This window comes from Delphinapterus leucas, chromosome 10 (genome assembly GCF_059928025.1).
Source record: "Delphinapterus leucas isolate spDelLeu-1000000601 "Yukka" chromosome 10, BTC_Dleu_Yukka2, whole genome shotgun sequence".
Taxonomy (NCBI): Eukaryota; Metazoa; Chordata; class Mammalia; order Artiodactyla; family Monodontidae; genus Delphinapterus; species Delphinapterus leucas.
Genome location: NC_143138.1, coordinates 48,329,326 through 48,348,575, shown reverse-complemented (window position 1 = coordinate 48,348,575; position 19,250 = coordinate 48,329,326). Strand labels below are relative to the sequence as shown.

The window sequence follows — 19,250 nt, the reverse complement described above, 5'->3', positions numbered from 1 at the left end:
CACGCTGCGGCCTCGAGAGCCCGCGAGAGGCAGCTTCGCGGTCTCCGCGCACGCGCCCCAGTCTCTCTCTCACGGCTTTCCCCACGCGAGCGCCTCGCTCACGAGCGCACGTTCGTTTCCCCTCGCGCGTCCAGCTGTCGGCCGCGGCGGCAGCGGGCGGACCGCGCCGGCTGGACGGCCGACCATGGAGGCGGACGGGGCCGGAGAGCAGATGAGACCGCTTCTCACCCGGGTAACGAGAAGGGTGCGGGCGGCGGGGCTCCTTGGCAGGCGGGCTCGGGGCGCGGCGGACAAAGGCTGGGGCGCGGCGGGCCGGCCGCAGGTCCCGGGTCGGGCCCCCCCACCGCAGGCGGCCGGCGCGCCTGGGCAGCCCCTTTGTGTGACCGCCCGGAGCTGGGGGCGGGCGGCGCGGCGCCAAGGAGGCCGGCGTGGGGGGCCGGCAGCGCGCCGCCGGCATCCCGGCTGCCGCGTCCCGGGGTCTCGGCATCCGGGGGGCCCGGCAGCCCGCGGGCTCGGCCGGTCAACAGCCGAACAGGCGCCTTCTCCTCTCCGCGGGGCTCGCCTCTCTTTCCCGGCGTTCTCCCCGCCAGGTCTCGGTTCCAGTGGCCTTGGCGCTGGACTTGAGGTCAGACCCTCGATAAACCCATCCTCTCCCCGCGAGGAGGAGCGCGGCCCCACCTGGCTAAGCCACGGCCGTGGTGAGGAGCTGGTTAAATCTTCTCCGTCTTCCCTGTTTCCCCACCCGCCTGCCGCACGCTTTGTTCCGGGACTTCTCCGGCCGCGTGGACGAGCCGCCTGCGTTGGCGGCCAAGGCTGCGTCTCAGTGCCGACTCTGCCCGGCCAGCCTCCTCCTCTCCTGGCGAGAACCCGAGTGTCTTCCTGCCGCAGGCCAAGTGCAAAGTGGAAGGTGTTCTGACCCTGCGCGCTGCTCTTTACAGCAGCCTAGCAAAAGCGCGTTTTCCGCTGAAGCTGGGGGTGGCTTCAGGGTGAGATGGGAGTGGGGGTGGGCTTTCAAAAGGTCGGCATTCGCATTTGGGATGCCGGACGGGTGGCCCACGCTCAAGAAACTGACTTCCTGCTTTCATATAGGATGCATAGGTCCCCACAGTTGTGATTTTTTTCCTCCCTTCATAGTTCGTGACTCAAAGGGCATAGAGGTGTTAGAAATTTTCCTGCTTCCAGCTCTTACTTGGTGACCAGGAAAGGAGGGAAGGTTGCAGTGAAAAACGTCCAGTCTTTCACAAGTAACAGGAAAATTGCTTTTCACATATTTTTATTCAAGAATTTCACTTATTCCCCCCCCCCCCGCTCCCCCCGTCCTTTTAAAGGTTATTGTAAGGGCCTGGAGAGTAGCCATTCATCATTTCAACATGTTCAACTATAAATTCTCAAAACATGGAGAAAAACTTAGTCTCCAGACGGTGAAGTCATTTAGCAGTGGTTTTTGGGAAGATCACTCATATTGATGGTAATGGAATCCTGGAAGCTCGTTTGTCCTAAGGATCTTCTGTAATTCTTTGTGTGGCCTTTGAATAAACTGTTTTAGATGTATTAGCACCTTCTCTGATACTATGTATCAGATACACTTGGCTGTTCTTAAATTTATTATTTGCAAACTTTCAATTCAGAACAGTAAAGAGCCTCAGCGTTTACATAAAGCTGGAGAGAAACTATGATGTGTTCTCAAATATTGCCTCCTTAGCTAGCAAAGGAGGCCTCTGATAATGCCATTGCCTTCCAAATCATTCATTCATTCATTGTGATAACACTACTTAGAACCCGTTCTGTAGTACCCAACAAGACAGAACCAGCTCTGCTCAAATGAGGGAGACAAATGACAAAGGGATTATCAAACACCGTTATTAATGGCATGGCAGGGGAGCAGTTTGGAAGGGTATACCTCCTAAATCTTGGGAAGGTAAGACTTGGCTACAGTAACCACGTACAAGTTGATAATATAAATCAAATATGATAAGCTATCATACAGTCTAAAAATAGAATGAGAGAACAGGAGAACTGTTGGTTTAAGTAGTAGAGACTATTACTTGAAAACTGGGAAGAGGAACTATTTGTATTGACAAAATTAACTCTTTCCTCACTGATTTTCCAATGGTAAATGCATGTCATAAAAGTGGAAGATTATGGTATTCATCAGTCATAACTTCTCTAACCCCTAGCCAACTGCTTAGCATAGTAAAAAAAAGAATAAAATTATTACTCCTAAAATTCTATCTTAGGTAAGTAATTATGCAAAAATTTTTAAATAAATTGGTGGCAGTTTATATTACTCTGAAACTGGAGCCCATCTGTTTCATAAATCAGGCTCTAAGGTTTCTTCTGCTCTTAAAATTCTGTAATTTTCATTGATTATGGTTTTGAGGAAAGGCATTTATCTTATAGAAAAAAATGCAACTTTTGTTTGCTTTGTACAAGAACTCATTATCCTAGGCCTCCCTGAGAATTGATTTGAACTGTCATTCTTATTTTCTGGTATAGATTAAATCCTGTTACAACAAATAGCACTGTTTAGAAGGTTCCCAGGTTTTAGCAAATGTTCTACTTTTAAGCACTATATGATTTAACAGGATTCTGTTAATAATTGTTACGTAATTTCATTCATTTTACCACTACCTATTAAGTATCTCCTAGGTGGCAGGCACTGGGGATATAAGCAGACAAGGTAGGCAGAATCCTAACCTCACTGAGTTTATTTTGGCATGTGTAGTGAATACAGTGATAGCATTTGCATTCCTGCTAATTCCACTTGTGAGTGCCAGTTAAAACATTTTCATGAGTTAGAAATACTTTTAGAAAAGTAGTTGTTAGTAGAAATGAAAGAATTTAACAACCTGGTATGAATTCAGTGGTGATTGGCAGTAGAAGGTGTTTTGGTAGGTCTTTAAGTATGCATTCTCTTTGGGGAGCTCTCTGACTAGGTATGGTTAGCTCTAGAGATATTAAGCACCCCAGGCACATTATAAGTATTTTAGTTCCCTTTTGGCCTTATAGTTGGTACCTCTGGGCCACGATCTGTGGAGATGTAATAAAGGGAACAATAGCAAATCTGTCATCAGTCCAACTGAAACTGTGGGACAGTTGAGTTGGATTGAAGAATTGGTTTATTTGGTAACTGAGCTGGGGAAGTACACAGGTTTTCTTCTAAGAGAACTTAAGATATGAAAATAGAGTGTTTTGTTACACTAAACTCCTGTTAATTGAGTAGGTTAAAATCGAAAGCCAAAGTAACCTGGTGTTGGAGGAACCTGGTATGTTATTTTAGTGGTATGTGGTGTGCTAAAACCTTGGCACTTATACTTGTCAACATCCTGTAATGGGTTTTTCTTCCTCTTTCCTTCCCTTTCTTTCTTACTGTATTTTGCTGCAAATGTGATCTTAAAGTAGATAGTATCTGCAACTCACAAAATGGGCCATTTATATCAAGGAGCATACAGGTGATTCATAGGGTTAATATTATAGATTATTCATTGTGGCTTTTGATTTATATTTTAGCTTTCTCTTATTGATTAAGGATTCTTCTATAGTTACTACTTTTTTGCATACATTATTTCCAATTTTGCAATAAGCATGTATCAGTAATAAAGATAAGTGTTTATATATGTAAAGGTTCAGTTAGCTACCTCCCCCTCTTTTTAAGCCTCCTTTTGAACAAGAGAATTTTTGATTCCTGTACAAAGCGGGTATATTCCAAGGTTCTAATTTAAAATGGAGTTTGCCTCTGTTTTTGTTCGCAGACAACTTTATGTATTTTGTTGAGTAGTACTCATTGAATTTTACAACTTGGGGAGACTTTTAGGATTATTTGTAATTGTAGTTGACCCTTGAACAGCACAGAAGTTAGGGGTTCTGACCCTCCATGCAGTGGAAAATCCTCTGTATCTGCAGTTCCACATCCACAGATTCAACCACCTGTGGATCGTGTAGAGATGTGGTATGTGTTTGTTGAAAAAAAATCCACATATAAGTGGACCTGCGTTGTTAAAGGGTCAGCTGTATAATGATAATAAACCATGAAGGGGTCTGTGGTTGGCATAGTGTTACGATGGTGTTTGGTGATGCTGCTGCTGACAGTCTTCCTGAGGGCAGAGGGCCAGCAGACTGGAGTAGTCCTGGATTCCTAAAGTACTGACTCTTCGCTTCCATGGGCTGAATGCTTTTCAGTGACTGCTGTAAGATGAGAGTGGCCAAACACTTTTTCAGTGCTTGATTTAGGAAGATAATGAGATTATGCTATAGATTTGCATATTTATCTGGAGCTGATATACCAGTATAGAAAGGTTCTAGTTTGGCTATTTTAAGCATATTTTCAGGTTTCCTCCAATGAGGTTATTTTTAAGTATTTTAATTTTTCTTTAGCCATAGTTTGAATTTTTTTTTTTTCTTTTTTTGCGGTACGAGGGCCTCTCACTGTTGTGGCCTTTCCCGCTGCGGAGCACAGGCTCCGAACGCGCAGGCTCAGCGGCCATGGCTCACGGGCCCAGCCGCTCCACAGCATGTGGGATCTTCCCGTAACCAGGGCACGAAGCCGTGTCCCCTGCATCGGCAGGTGGACTCTCAACCACTGCGCCACCAGGGAAGCCCCATAGTTTGAATTTTGATAAGTTTATTTAGAGCAGTTTTTTGGGGGGGCACAGTAAGTATCACAGTGAAGGGTAAAACACAATCTACCTTTCATAACAAAATAGAAAAGATGCACTAATATTTTTAATATTCTTTCTTTTTCTTTGTAGAGAGTGTTATGTTGACTGGTATCATTTGGTTCTCATTCGTTTCTCATGTCAGGCAGTATAGAATCGCCTTCTCTCCGGATTCTAGGACTGCATTGCTTCTTTTTGTCAGATTGCTCGATTTGGAGAGCTGTTGAGTTGTATATCATCTCTCATGAGACATTTGGGAAATGGATATATCTTTGAAAATGGATTCACATGTGCAAGATGCCTGTACTCATATAGAGCATGAGAAGGGACAAGATGATACTCAAAATCTTTTTTTCTCATAATTTCTCATAACATAATGAACACTTGGTGCTTTTGTGCTTGGTGCCTGTTCTTTTATATACAGAATATTTTCAGCCTAATACTACTCTTTATTCTGGAAAAAATACTGACAATACTTACACAGAACTCCTCTCACTTTAGGAATCGATACATTCAACAACAACAAAAAAGGAATAAAGCAAATTTATGTATAGTAGACTCTTCCCATTGAGTTCATTGGAGATGTTTCTGTTAAAATAAGTCCTTAAGAAACAAATTTTTGTTGAGAGTTCAAATTAGAAGTTCCCATTGTACTATACTTTGGCTACTGGGATATTATCTTGATCTAGAAAATATCTTTCCTTTTCAAAATTTTAGCACTTTTTAATATTTGCCATGGGTGGGTGGGGTTCTGGGGGGACGAAGTGTCAGGGAAGGGAGGGAAGAGGGTATTACAGGGCTGTGTTTGTCTGAATTATGACAGATGCAACTTTAGCATCAGGCTTGATGAGAGGAGCCTGGACTGGGCTTCAGCCCCTACTGGTTCTGTCTTCCAAATGCTCTTCTGTATCACCCTCAAAACCAAATGTGGTGGCCCTGCATGTATCACCTTTTCAATTTAATACCTCTTCTCTCCTAATCATTATAGCATGACTGTAATCATGCTTGGGGATTCTTTGATCTGCATTTAAAGCACACAGAATTTTTTTTGTTTCTCCTGGGCATTTACACAGTCATGTTCAAATTTGCTGCAGTTATATTTCTAGTAGATACTACTGTCTAATGTAAAATGTATTGCGTTTTTAAAATCCCAGATAAGATTACACATTGTATAAGATGAATTAAAGGCCAACTTTCTTAATCCTGTAAGAACCTAATTTATTTATTTAAACTAAGAGACAACTGTGTAAAAATCAGACCACAGCCCCTTGTAAAAGTTCCCACAGTAATTTAATAGAATTTACTTTGCCTGATATCATTAATTGTTAAATATGATCCCTTTGAGTATGCTTTATTCACTTCGCACCAAGGAACGCCTCATGGCGAATTTTCTGCTGGTTTTTCATTAGCTTTGCATGAAAAGTACTCTGAGTTCTGTCCTAGAGTTGGGTATTGATGGTGCCATAGATAATATAGCACTGTCTATTTAAAATTGCTTCTAAAATAGATATGCCCATGGGGACTGTGGAAGGGCCTCAGGGGTCCGTGAATCCCCAGAAACTGAAAAATTTTAAGTTTATATGCATTATCTAGGAGAGGGTCAAATAGTTTTACATTCAGATCTCAAAGGGGTTTATAATTCAGAAAACAGCTAAGGCCTAGTCTAAAAATTAGCTCAGTTTGGTTTTGTGCCTTCCTTGAAAGTTCATAGTCTTATATTTTACTTAACTAGATGACAATAGTTATTATTATTATTTTTTGGCAGTCATTGATAAGCACTTTTTTTATTAGAAAGTAATACAAAAATATAAATAAAATTATATTATTAGGTTGTATTTGGCTATAAGTTACATAACTTCAACTCCAAGTGATTTAACAAAAGGAAATTTACCATCTTGTTATCTCACATGATGAGAATACAGACTTGGTAACAATTCAGCGACTCATTGATTTCATTAAGAACTCATATTCCATCCATTACTCTACTGTGCCATTTAGTGGGGAGGCTTTGGTCTTAGACTGGCTCTCATGTTCACAAGGTGGCTGTAGCATTTCGATCACATTCTAAGGCAACATTATCCAAAGACAGCAGAGACCCTCTCTTGTGCAACATTTTTTAGGAATAAGGAAACCTTTCCCAAAAGCCACTTGACAGACTTCCCCATATGTTTTACTGACCAGAATTCTGTTACATGCCCTTCTTTTTTTTAACATCTTTATTGGAGTATAATTGCTTTACAATGGTGTGTTAGTTTCTTCTGTATAACAAAGTGAATCAACTATACGTATACATATATCCCCATGTCTCCTCCGTCTTGCATCTCCCTCCCACCCTCCCTATCCCACCGCTCTAGGTGGACACAAGTACCGAGCTGATCTCCCTGTGCTATGCGACTGCTTCCCACTAGCTATCTATTTTACATTTGGTAGTGTATATATGTCCATGCCACTCTCTCACTTCATAGATGACAGTAATTATTAAATTCACCCCAGTATTTGCTAAAGTTTGTTTTGCAGAATACTATACACCTGTAGAAGGTTTTGCAAAAGAACCATCCTGTAACCAAATTAAGTTCAGCAAATGTCACGTGCTATACTTTTGGGAGATTCACAGTGCACAATTAAAGGCTCTGAGAAAGACATTCAGCTTTGATGGGGAGAGAATGCGGCCATGTGGGGTAGAAATTTCTGATGGTTCTTACAAAATATGAACAATAGGTCACTGGGAATTCCCTGGCAGTCTAGTAGTTAGGGCTCTGTGCTTCCACGGCAGGAGACACAGGTTCAATCCCTGGTCTGGGAACTAAAACCCTGCATGCCACGCGGCGCCCCCTCCCCACCCCCCTGAAAAAAAGTAGGTCACTAATATGTTGTGTTATTATAGGTCTAAGAAAGCAAATCCTATGGTATTTATAATTCACTTTGTTACAGTAACAGGAGAGATTTGAAAAATGTATCACTTAAGAAGATACTTTGGAAGCAACATGATAGGGCACTGTATGAATAAATTATGGTATATCCACACCGTAGGTTGCTACAGCTATGAAAAAGGAATGAGGAAGATCTCTGTACTGATGTGGAGAGATCTCTAGGATAAATTGATTTAAAAAAATCAAGGTGTGGGTCAGAAGATACTATTTCATGCCTTTTCTCTAAGGGGAGTAATAAGAATGTATATTTGTACTTACTAGTATTTGTATAAATACCCTGGAAATATTATCAAAAAACTAATAAAAACGATTGCCATTGAGGGTATGAGGGAACAGGACTTGAGACAAGAGTGGGAACAAAACTTCAGTGTATGGTAAGTCCCCTACTTAGGAACTTTCAAAGATGTGAACATGCATGTCCAATCGTGTAAGTTAGTTCATGTGTCTGGCGTACATTGTCACATGCGTGCATCCTCTACAAGTGATTGTACTTTTGTGTACTTTACTGTACAGTACTGTATAGAGTACAGTAGTACAGTATCTTTATTTCAAGCCCAGGATGTCTGGAAGCAAGTGTAAAAGCAGCAGTGATGTAGCTGGTACTGCTAAGAAGTGCCTGGAATTGGAGGCTCAGAGAAAGGACGGAGAGAGACAAGAGGAAGAAGTAACTGAAGAACCGAAGAGATTCATGATGCAGGAAATGGCAAGGGGATTTTCTTTATTTGAGGAGGCATTGTTAGTTTTTGAGGCACAGAACCCGAAAGTGGAACGGTACACAAAGGTTGCAGCAGCCATTCAGAAGACAGTCCAGTGCTACCGTGTCATCTGTGGTGAAAAAAAAAAGAGCTACTACTCAGACATCACTGGATCGTTTTTTCAAGAGGGTAGATAGAATTGAATCCAGCAAGGAACCAGAACCTGTGCCATCAATGTCAGGCATGAGTGAAATTGCAGCTTGTCCTCCATGTCCTATTGCTGACGATCCTTCAGCTCTACCACCTCCCACCTCCTTTCCCTCCTCCAGTCAGTAACTCTTCTTGCCAGTTCACTTGATGCCTGTCCCTGTATGCCAGCTGTTGTACTGTACCATTGTACTTTTCAAGGTACTGGACTGTAAAATTAAAAATGTTTTTATTTTTGGTGTTTGTTTTTTATATAATATTTATGTGAAAAGTATGATAAACTTATTACAGTACAGTACTATACAGCTGATTGTATTAGGTGGGTACCTAGGCTAACTTTGTTGGACTTATGAACAAATTGGACTTATGAATGTGCTCTCAGTACGAAACTCGTTCATATGCAGGGGACACACTGTATACCTTTCAATATAGTTTTGATTTTTTGAACCATGCAAACATATTCAGTAAAATGGGATGATTTCTTATATTGTTTTATGTCATGGGTTGACATATTTATCCAGCTATTTCATGAAAGAGAATTGTATAGCTGTCGATATAGTGTAATATATTATGAACTACGTAATTTTTCATGTTCTAAAGGTGCCATATAACAATACATGTCTATCAGTAAAATCAGATACTACATGCCTAATTATGATAATGAATGCTCGATTCCTTTGGAAATTTTAAGTTTGCATGTTATCGATGTCCTGATCCTTCTCTCCCTTTCAACTTCTTTCTATCAAGGGATTTAGATTAGTGAGGAGTCAGTGGAAGGTAGGATGTGGGAAGAGACTGAGGGTGATGCTGTTATAAATGAAAGTGCCTTAGGTGTAAGGAAGTAACTGCCTGGTTATATATATGTCTTTAAACTTCGTTTTCCTTTATGATTTTTATACTTCCCTTCAATTGAGGATCATATACATTAAAAAAATTATCCAGGTTAATTACATTTGTTGAGAGTACTGTGGCACAGTTGCAGGGGCCCCACTTGCATTGCTGTCCTGTGTCTGCTCCGGAAGGCAGCATCTGCCTTGCTGACTGGCTTCTCTGGGCTGTGCAGCATGGCATTGCTCTGGGAAGATGCCCCTGTAACTGCGGGTTCCTCCTGTTCTGTGTAATCCATGTGAAACGTCTAGCCCTACACTTTAAAAAATTAGTTACACGTAAAACTAAAGAAATGACTTCCACTTAGCCAGTTTTTAGAAGCCAGTAATTTGGAAAAGAGCGATGATCATTTCTTTCCCTCTCCTGAAGGTGTTTTTATATTTCCATTTGAGTGTAAACCTCAGTGATATTCTGAGACTACAGCACCTCAGATGAAACAGTGAAACCCCACTGAAGACTGCTAACTCTTCCTTCAATCGCAGCACTGGCGGTGAAGAATGTCATTTTTCTCACATTGATGTGCGTCACTTATCTAGGATTTTTGGTTTTCACCTTGCTGTGGCTAAGTTGGTGAAGAACTGGAAACTGACTTTTTAGAGAAAGCCTGCTTTGAGCCATGCATTTTTTTGGGCATCTTTAAATCACTTACTATTCCTGTTGCAGATGTGAACTCATAGGCAGAGAGGGTTTCTGAAATTTCCCAGGCCATACGGTTAGTAAGAGGCTAACCTGAGATTTGAACTCATGGTTGGTGCCAGACCACTGCTTATTCCTCGTCTTCCATCTCTCATTAGTCTGGAGTAATGAGAGATCCCTGTTTGTCAGTACCTTAACATTAAGCATACTAGGTGATTTTACTGGTGTGATAGTTGAAAGCTCTATTTGCCTCAGATAACTGTAGTTTTCTTCTATATTTAAAAGCTTTATTACTGTAACTTTTGTGAATTAGTTGCTAATATTACAGAAGTTAAATATTTTAATGAAATTTGCCCCTTTGCCTCGAGGTTCTCTGAAGGCTGGGATAGAACTTTTCTGGATCATTACTCAGTTCTCAACTAAGTCTGTTCTAGGTTTTCAAACATAGAAGGTATTCAGTGAATATTTGTTCAGTGAATGAATGCTAGGATAATGCCATGAACTCATAGATTTGAAGTTGAATATATTTCTAGTTAATTGTTTAATCAGTAACTTAATAAATTTTATAACTTTTATTTGTGGTTAAGAGAAAGGCTTCTACTTTGCTTGATATAACTGCCAGTAGAAGAGAATAGAATGTTCCTTTCCTTGGTTCTATTGAGGGGGAATATTGAATAAATGGTTTGGATTGATCCCAAAGTAAGAGTACTTAACATTTTTTTTTAACCTGAGCTAGGATTTTAGGCAAGTGAGCATTAAGCATCATTAAAATGAAAATTTTATAACTCTTAAGATATTTTCACAAGTTTGAAATACATATCTATTGATTGTTGGAAAACAGTAGGTATTTTACTTATATATTAATACTTCTATAATAGTTTCTTCATGAAAATTAGTGACTTTCAAAATATATGATTATAGCCAATGGCAAGAAAAGGGATCTCAAATCCCAGATATGATGTCAGCTGTTATATATATTGGTTTAAAATTGTGCTGTTTTTATTAATTCTTTAGAATTATTACTTACATAATAGAACTTTTTTGTTCATCTGCTTTTAATTTTGTACCTTTGAGGTTTGTGGACCCTCTTCCTTCCTGGACTCTGCCTCCCTAACTTTGCAGTCCACGCATCACTGCCTGTGCAGGTGCTGTAAGTAACCAGTGCACTGACTCAGCATCCTTATTTCTGTTTTCCTTTAATTGTTCCCAGATGACCTCATAATATGTTCAGGAGGAACTTCCTTTTCGATTTTTGCACGTGCCATTAGCAGTATCCTCAGGATAAGATTCTGTTAGGAGCCTGTTTATGTCTGGCCAACTTGTAATAACGGATTCATTCAGACTAAAATTGGCCTTCGTTTGGTCTTTCATTTTATTTTATTGAACTATTTTTATTCAGTAATAGGAAATTTACTCAATAACCACAAGCCCAAAACCTCTTTTTCAAAACAAGGTAAAATTTGGAAGTAGCTTAACTTTAGTCCCTGGTGTAACAACTACATGCTTGGGTTTCAGACACACCTGGGTTCCGTATCCCTACTCTGCCACCAGGTGGCCTTGGGCAGCTACCATCTTCGAATCTCATTTTTCTCATCTGTATAATTGATATTATAATACTTACAGGGCTTTTTCATGATTAAGGAAAGGAATATACTGTATAAAATGCTAACTGTGACCTTGGAAACTTGTTATGAATATTCATCCTGTGTTCTTATAAATTATCTCATGTAACAGAATTCTAAAAGAGTTAGTGTACATATTGATTGAAGAAATAGGTAGAAAATAGAAAGTCTTAACTCCCCTTAAACCCTGGCATTGAGAGATTCTGATTAGCTCTGTGCGGAGGGACTATGTATTAGGAAACACTCGGTTTTCCTCCTGTGCTTCTCGTCTATGCTCACGCTACTACTACCCTTGCAGCAGTTCTGACATCAGATGTGTGCGGGTTGTTCCCACACCAAGCAGTTCTGTGACAGTGGCTGAGTGTTCTGTAATCTTACTCAGTTCTGACACTCCATCTGGAGATGGTGTCAGGTCCCATGGGCTCAGTCTCACAGGGCTGCCTGCCCCCCGCCCCCACCCCTTCAGATGCCACTTGCAAGTCCTGATGGCCCCCTGGGCATCTGAGTCATTAGCTATAAATCAGAGGTTTCCGTGACTCCCTCCTTGGAGCTGATTAATTTGGTAGAGTGGCTCACGGAACTCAGGAAAAGTTTACTTACCATTTGCCAACTTACTATAAAAGGGTGATAAAGGATACAGATGAACATCCAGATGAAAGAGATACACAGGGCCAGGTATATGGGAGGTGCCGTCTCTGGGAAGCCACTCTCCCACTTCCTCCATGTGTTCAGGAACCCAGAAGCTCTCCGAATGCCTTACTTGTGGGATTTTTATGGAGGCTTCATCATGTAGGCATGACAGTCATTAAATCCTTCTCCAGTCCCCTCCCCTCTCTGGAGAACGGGGGCTGGGGTTGAAAGTTCCAAGCTTTTTGTCATGGCTTAGTCTTTCTGGTGACCAGCCCCATCCAGGAGCCCACCCAGTCACCTCATTAGAACAAGACACTGCTGTCACCCAGGAAACTCCAAGGGATTTAGGAGCCCTGTGTCAGGAACTGGGGTCAAAGTCCAAATACTAGAACAAAAGATGTTCTTAGTGCTGTATTACTTAGGAAATTACAAGGGCTTTAGGAGTTCTGTGCCAGGAACCGGGGACAGAGACCAATATATATATTTATTGGTCTCTTATCTCACAGGTTAGATAATGGGTTATTGCCTTACACCTCAGATTTAAAAGAATATAATTATATTTTGACAAAGTGTTTAGAAGTTTTAAGCATAATATAGTTATTTTTCTTTAAATAATTTTAACCATTTGACAAAATATTTAAAATGTGATATATGTCTCTCCTTTTAAAAATAGACTACTGATCATTAACTAGCTTTAGGCTTGTGGGTATTTTTAATCTTGTTTTAATTATTTTCTTTTGTCATTGAATTTCTTATCTACTATAGATTTGTTATAGATAACAAATGAAATCTTGTAGTTATTAAGTGGGATGGGGGAAGGGTTTTCTGTTATGTCATTGGCACAAATTTTACCACCTACTATGGATGGTCTTCTAATTCTTGGCTTGTTGTAGATTGCTGGGGTTGCTAGATAGCTTAATACTGTCTTGATGAGATTTTACTGTATTTTCTTGTTAGGATATCAGAATTTAGTCTGCAGGGTATTACAATGCAAAAGAGTTTCTCACACTGCTTGGCAGAGTAGGTATAAGATAGTTCCTAGTTATTCTGCTGAGGCATGATAATAAGAAATTATACTTTATAAAGAGTTCATAGTTTCTTCTTAAATTTAATTGTCATTTATATTATTTTTTCTGTAATCTGAAGTAACAAGAATGTATTTTATTGGATAAAGTGAATGTTCTGAGTTTTGTTTTGCATATACATACACACATACATACATATAAATGTATACACAGTCATTTTATATACATGATTATGTGTTTATTTGGATCATTGGCTAATTAAACAACATAGAGACACTTAGGAATTTTCAGATTAACTATGTAACATTGAATTTTATTGAGTTCAAATAGTCAAGTTTTCATTCTGTTTTACAAACATGTGATTTCTCATGGGAGTTTTAAAGTAAGGCAGTTTGTTTTAAGGACGGCAGTACGGACTTAATTAAGTTAACTGTACTTTTCTGAGGTTGATGTTTTCTTACCTACATTTTTCAAGCTACCTCAAATATTTTTAAAGGCAGTTTTGATAGAGTAAGATATAAATAAATAAAAGTAATTTTATTGATTAGAAATCAAAACATAGTATTTTAACATAATGATCTCACAGCAAGGTATGACCTCCCCCAAATTTAGAATTCACATTGGAGGTATGAGGAGGGGTGGGCGATAAGGTGGTAAAGGGGGGTGAGGGAAAGGATTTTAGATTAAATTTCATCATTTCAGATCACAGTTGAAAATTACCAGTTGCCTGTTTTGCATAATTGCATCTACTCAGTTTTTATATGTTAACTTATTTTGCTATCATCTGCTAATTGCATTGATTTAGCAATAAGTGGGTTTAAAAGGTTAAGTGCTGAATATTGAGTGGATTAGCCATGAGGGATTGTTTTACACTTGCAGTGCCAGTGCTTCTCCCCTTATGGTTGTGAACTTCAAATAGTTAGGGGCAGTCTGAGATGACAGTTTGGTGGCAGTGAATTTCAGATCATTGGGGATTGCTTCATCTCCCTGTGTCTAGAATAGGCAGAGAGAGGTATCTGATGGAGGAGTAAATCGTGTTCATTGAGAAAATTTGTGTAGAAAGCCAAAATGATAACATTTTCCAAGCAGCCTCAAGAGAATGGTCTAGATACCTTAATAAAGGAGCATTGGTAGACTAACTTTGGTTGGGCCTGTGGGTAGGGGCCAATTACTGTTTAAATGCCTTGAATCACTGTAGTGTCACAGCTTTTATCTTAGTTTGTTGTCTGAAGTAAATAAACTTGACCTGTGGTTTACAGAGTGCAGGTCTAGGGTCTTTAGTGAGAATGTTTTACTTACTGTGTGGGTTGTGAAGTACAGCTTTAACTTGCTCCTCTTCACCTTGTCCTCCACTTTTCAAAGTAACCATGGAGTTAAAACTCGGACGAGCCTGTGCTTGTCCAGCTTTTAAAGTACAGATCTTCCTCAACTTACGGTGGGGTTATGTTTCGATAAACCCTTCGTTAGTTCAGAATATCCTAAGTTGAAAATGCTTTTAACACACTTAACCTACAGGACAGCAGAGCTTAGCCTACCTGAGATGTGCTCAGGACACTTAACATTAGTCTATAGCTGGGCACAGTTATCTATCTCAAAGCCTAATTTATGATAAAGCATTGAAAAATATCTCATGTAATTTATTGAATACTGTACTGAAGGTGAAAAGTGGAATGGTTGTCTGGGTACAGAATGGTTGTGTGTTGATTTGGTTGTTTACACTCAGGATTGCATGGCTGAGTGGGAACTGTGGCCACCCAGCCTCACCAGAGAGGGTCATCCTATGTATTGCTAGCCTGGGAAAAGATCAAAATTCAAAAATGGAAGTACGGTTTCTACCAGATGTGTATTGGTTTAGTACCATGGTAAAGTGGAAAAATTGTTAAGTTGAACCATTTGAAGTTGGGGACCATCTAAAATTTAGGGCGGGTTATCCCACGTATTCATTGTCTCTGAATTGTCTCACTGTTTTCCAAACTGCAGGTTGTGACTTGTTAGTGGTTGCAGAAACAACTAGTGGATTATCACAAGCATTAAAAAAGAAAAGAAATAGGAGTAGAAAATAACAATACATTGCAATAGTAAGGGCAAATATTGTTTTGTGGAACTTTTGTTTTATATATACATATGCAGACATGTAAACAGATATATGCATACTGGTTGTGATGTAAAATGTATTCCCAGGGGTTGCTATTAAAAAAATTTTTTTTAATCCCTTTCTATAAATTAACATTTGATTGCATTCATTTAGGAATAATATTTACACTTTTTTCATTTAAAAGTTTAACATATGCAAGTAAGTATTTAGATTAGGCGCTGTTATTTGACTTATAAATTAATGCTACATTAGCAGTTTTTATATTGGAGAATTGAACTTCATATTTCATTAATAGTAGCTTACTGGGTCCATGTATAATAAATGAAGTGTAATGAAAAGGAAGAACTGTCAACAGATTTCTGTTCATTTTCAAACTCTCATCAACTAATTCTTTAGGCTTGTGAGCAAAAAAAAATTTATAATATTTGCAATTAGAAAGACTTTGTTTAGTCAGTTTGACTCAGAAGTACCCGAAATACTGCAATATTTTTAATGAGACTATCCTTTGGAAAGGACCTATATGGAAGATGCTGTAGAGATCTTGCCTTTACTGTTGAATCAGTACTCTATTAGTACAGTTTAAGTGCTTTGAGATTTTTTTAAGAGGCAAGATGAGAAGCGTGGAATGCTTAGTGACATTGAATTAGAAGAGGCTTGAAAGAAGACAGGTATTGTTTATTGTATTGGATAATCCTTAGAGACTGAACTATAATATAAGACTCAGTATATTTGCAGATTAATATCTGAAAGTGAAAAAAGCAGAGTATGTTCCTGTATGATTTAACTTTTTGTGCGTATATTCAATAATTATTATTAATATTGAATACTGAAGTAGGTCAAAAGTAAATATTGACTATCTCTTGGAGGTGGAATTTGAAGGTAGACAGATTATTATGTTTTAGTTTTCAAAATTTTTAGAGTGTGTAATATTTTTGTAAAATAATGTATTTTTAAGTATCTGAAGTTATCCTCTTATAGCCATTTCCCACACAGATCAGTCAAATGATTGTCTCTAAAAGAGTTAAATTATTTTTGGGGGATTGGATAAAATAGTCGGTCATCTTTTTCGGAGACTGCCAACTGTATCATCATTTTTGGCACCATAGCAATGGCTTTTAATTGCTCTGTGTTTTCAATACCTGTGTGTTTTGTTTTTAATGTGAAGATGGTTGTAGTGAAAACCATTTTCACATAATTGAAGTTTAGGCTTTTGAAGAGTTTAAGTGTGTTTAGGCATGCCTCTCATCTTACCAGAAGTCCTCTAAATTACGTAGGCCATTCTAGAAATGAGTCCCTTTAAGAAGTTTTCAAGGCTAATCAACGTGTAAGTTTTTGATGACCGTTACAGAAGTTGACAATGAAACTATGATAAGAATTTATGCCCATTTCTAATTTACAGGGTCATTAATGTGATTTGGTAACCAGTATATTCCCATCATTCTTATCCTTTGAACTTTGAGGATTCTTTGTTGCTTATTCTCCCCCCACCCTTTTTTTCCCCTCTTTCCACCATTTGCACTTTCTTTCATATCTAGTTAGAATCTGTGGCCCATATATATTTCATTTAAACACCTAAGCTGTTACCTAGTTTTTTCTTCCAGAATCTTTTTTTGAAGGGCATTCATTCGATACTTGCCAAGGCTTTTAAAAATAAAATTGTTAAGTTGATGATTTTCCTTACTTTTCCTTTCTGTGCTCTTAACTGCATGTTCCCAGTCCCTCACCCAGACTTGCCCCACTGTGAACAGTAGTCATTACATTTCTTATTCTTTACATGGAAGCAGTCACTGCTGCCAAATGCTGCATGAGAAACTGTTTGAGACAGACATTTCATAAAGATGTACTTTATGAAAGTTCATTTACTTCGCAGGATATATATTTGTAAAGTATAAAAATTTAAAAATAGCATCAGGACTTACCTGGTGGCACAGTGGTTAAGAGTCCGCCTGCCAATGCAGGGGACACGGGTTCGAGCCCTGGTCTGGGAAGATCCCACATGCTGCGGAGCAACTAAGCCCGCGAGCCACAACTACTGAGCCTGAGTGCCACAACTAATGAAGCCTTCGCGACTAGAGCCCGCGCTCCGCGACAAGAGAAGGCACTGCAGTGAGAAGCCTGCACACCTCAATGAAGAGTAGCCTCCGCTTGCTGCAACTAGAGAAAGCCCACGCCCAGCAACAAAGACCCAACGCAGCCAAAAATAAATATTAAAAAAAATAATAAATTTATAAAAAAAAAGAAAACATACTTATGGTTAAAAAAATAGCATTTGTATAGAGATATCTAATAGTATTAGTCACTTTGTAAAGTAATTGATTTTATATAATTTTCAGTTTTTATTATAAATTAGGGTGATATTTCTGATATTGCTAATCGTTTGTTTTTTTAATTTTTAATTTTTTTATTTATTGATAATAGTTTAACTGAATATTTACTCATGTGCTGTGAGTAGTGTTAGAACATAACCCTGTCAGTCACATGTGATAGTGTAACGTTCCTATTGTACAAATGAGGAAAATGAGTCTCAGGAAGATGAGGCCTTTGTGCACGTTCACTCAGCTGGTAAATCGAGGAATCAGATTTCACACCCAGGCTGTCTGGCCCTCAAGCTGGTACAGTAAGTGCCCTTAATATCCATCTTAATATTGTGGAAAATGCTCACAAAACAAACATAAAATACCTTTTGTGCTCAATCCTGTCTTTTTCTTAATATGAATGGGAATGTTTGTAGTGGATATATGTAGTGGATATAGCCTATGTCTTTCTAAAAGTTAAAAGGTGATGGTTTTTGTTGATGGTATTCAGCCAGTTTTTTCCCCTCTTCCTGCTGAGAGAACTGATTGAAAGTATTTTATTACCTTGGCGTATCTGTTGAACTTTTGAGGCTTATGCTTGTGTAACCGTAGCACCCTGTATCTTTCTTCCCTGTTACCTACTAAAGTGTAGTCAGCTATTGTAAATGTTGACACCTGACTCACAGTCTTCCCGTAGGTCCCCTAGGCTGAGTCCTGTTATTGTCTTAGGTTATTTGAGAGTGCCAGTGGGGTGACCCATATCAGTTTGTTGATTTTTCTCATCTGCCAGGGCCCTTACTTCCATTCTGCAATGCTCATGGCCTTATGGCCTTAACTTCTGGAGCTCCTCCTGTATAAGTGAATTTTTTTTTTTTGCGGTACGCGGGCCTCTCACTGTTGTGGCCTCTCCCGTTGCGGAGCACAGGCTCCGAATGTGCAGGCTCAGTGGCCATGGCTCACGGGCCTAGCTGCTCCGCGGCATGTGGGATCTTCCCGGACCGGGGCACGAACCCGTGTCCCCTGCATCGGCAGGCGGACTCTCAACCACTGCGCCACCAGGGAAGCCCGTGAATTCTTAAATTTAGATATTTGAGTCTAACCACAAGCTCCTTTTTTTTTTTTTTAAAGCTTTCTTCTCTTACTCTACTAATCCCATAATTCTTATTCTTTGAACTTTGAGGCTCTTGAGTCACATACTACCCCCATCCCCCGCTTTTTTTTGGTCCACTGCCTCCACGGCCCTATCCAGTTTAGAATGCACGGCCCATATCCAGCCTCTGTCTTGTTTGAGAGAGAGAATACCATCATGTCTATTAGTATTAAATATGTTGGTAAATCCCTAATTCTTAATCAACCTAACTGCTGAGATTGCTCAACACAAGTGGAAAATTGTTACGCAGCCTTATAGGTTGGTACCCCTCTCCATTTAGGTTTCTCTCTGGTTCCTCAGAGATAGAAAATACTCCCCTGTCTTTCTAATTCTCTCCTATTCTCTGCAGTGGGTACATTGAACATTCCCTGCTCTCTTCAGACTGTATCCTCTCACCCCTCAATCCTAGGAAATGCTGCTACT

General features: G+C 39.6%; 1 protein-coding gene across 7 annotated transcripts in view; it reads left to right on the top strand.

Annotated features, from left to right (window-relative positions):
• SLC4A7 (solute carrier family 4 member 7) overlaps positions 1 to 19,250 on the top strand; it is a 125,020-nt gene continuing 105,770 nt past the window's right edge. For 5 of the 7 annotated variants that reach the window (XM_089918943.1, XM_089918946.1, XM_089918945.1 and 2 more), the window contains exon 1: positions 1 to 232. In XM_089918943.1, coding sequence (XP_089775069.1) covers positions 185 to 232 — 48 coding nt within the window. In that variant the 5' untranslated portion in view covers positions 1 to 184. Of the gene's footprint in view, positions 245 to 738; positions 987 to 19,250 lie in introns of those variants that run through there. The other 2 variants (XM_089918948.1, XM_089918947.1) reach the window with 2 other exon arrangements.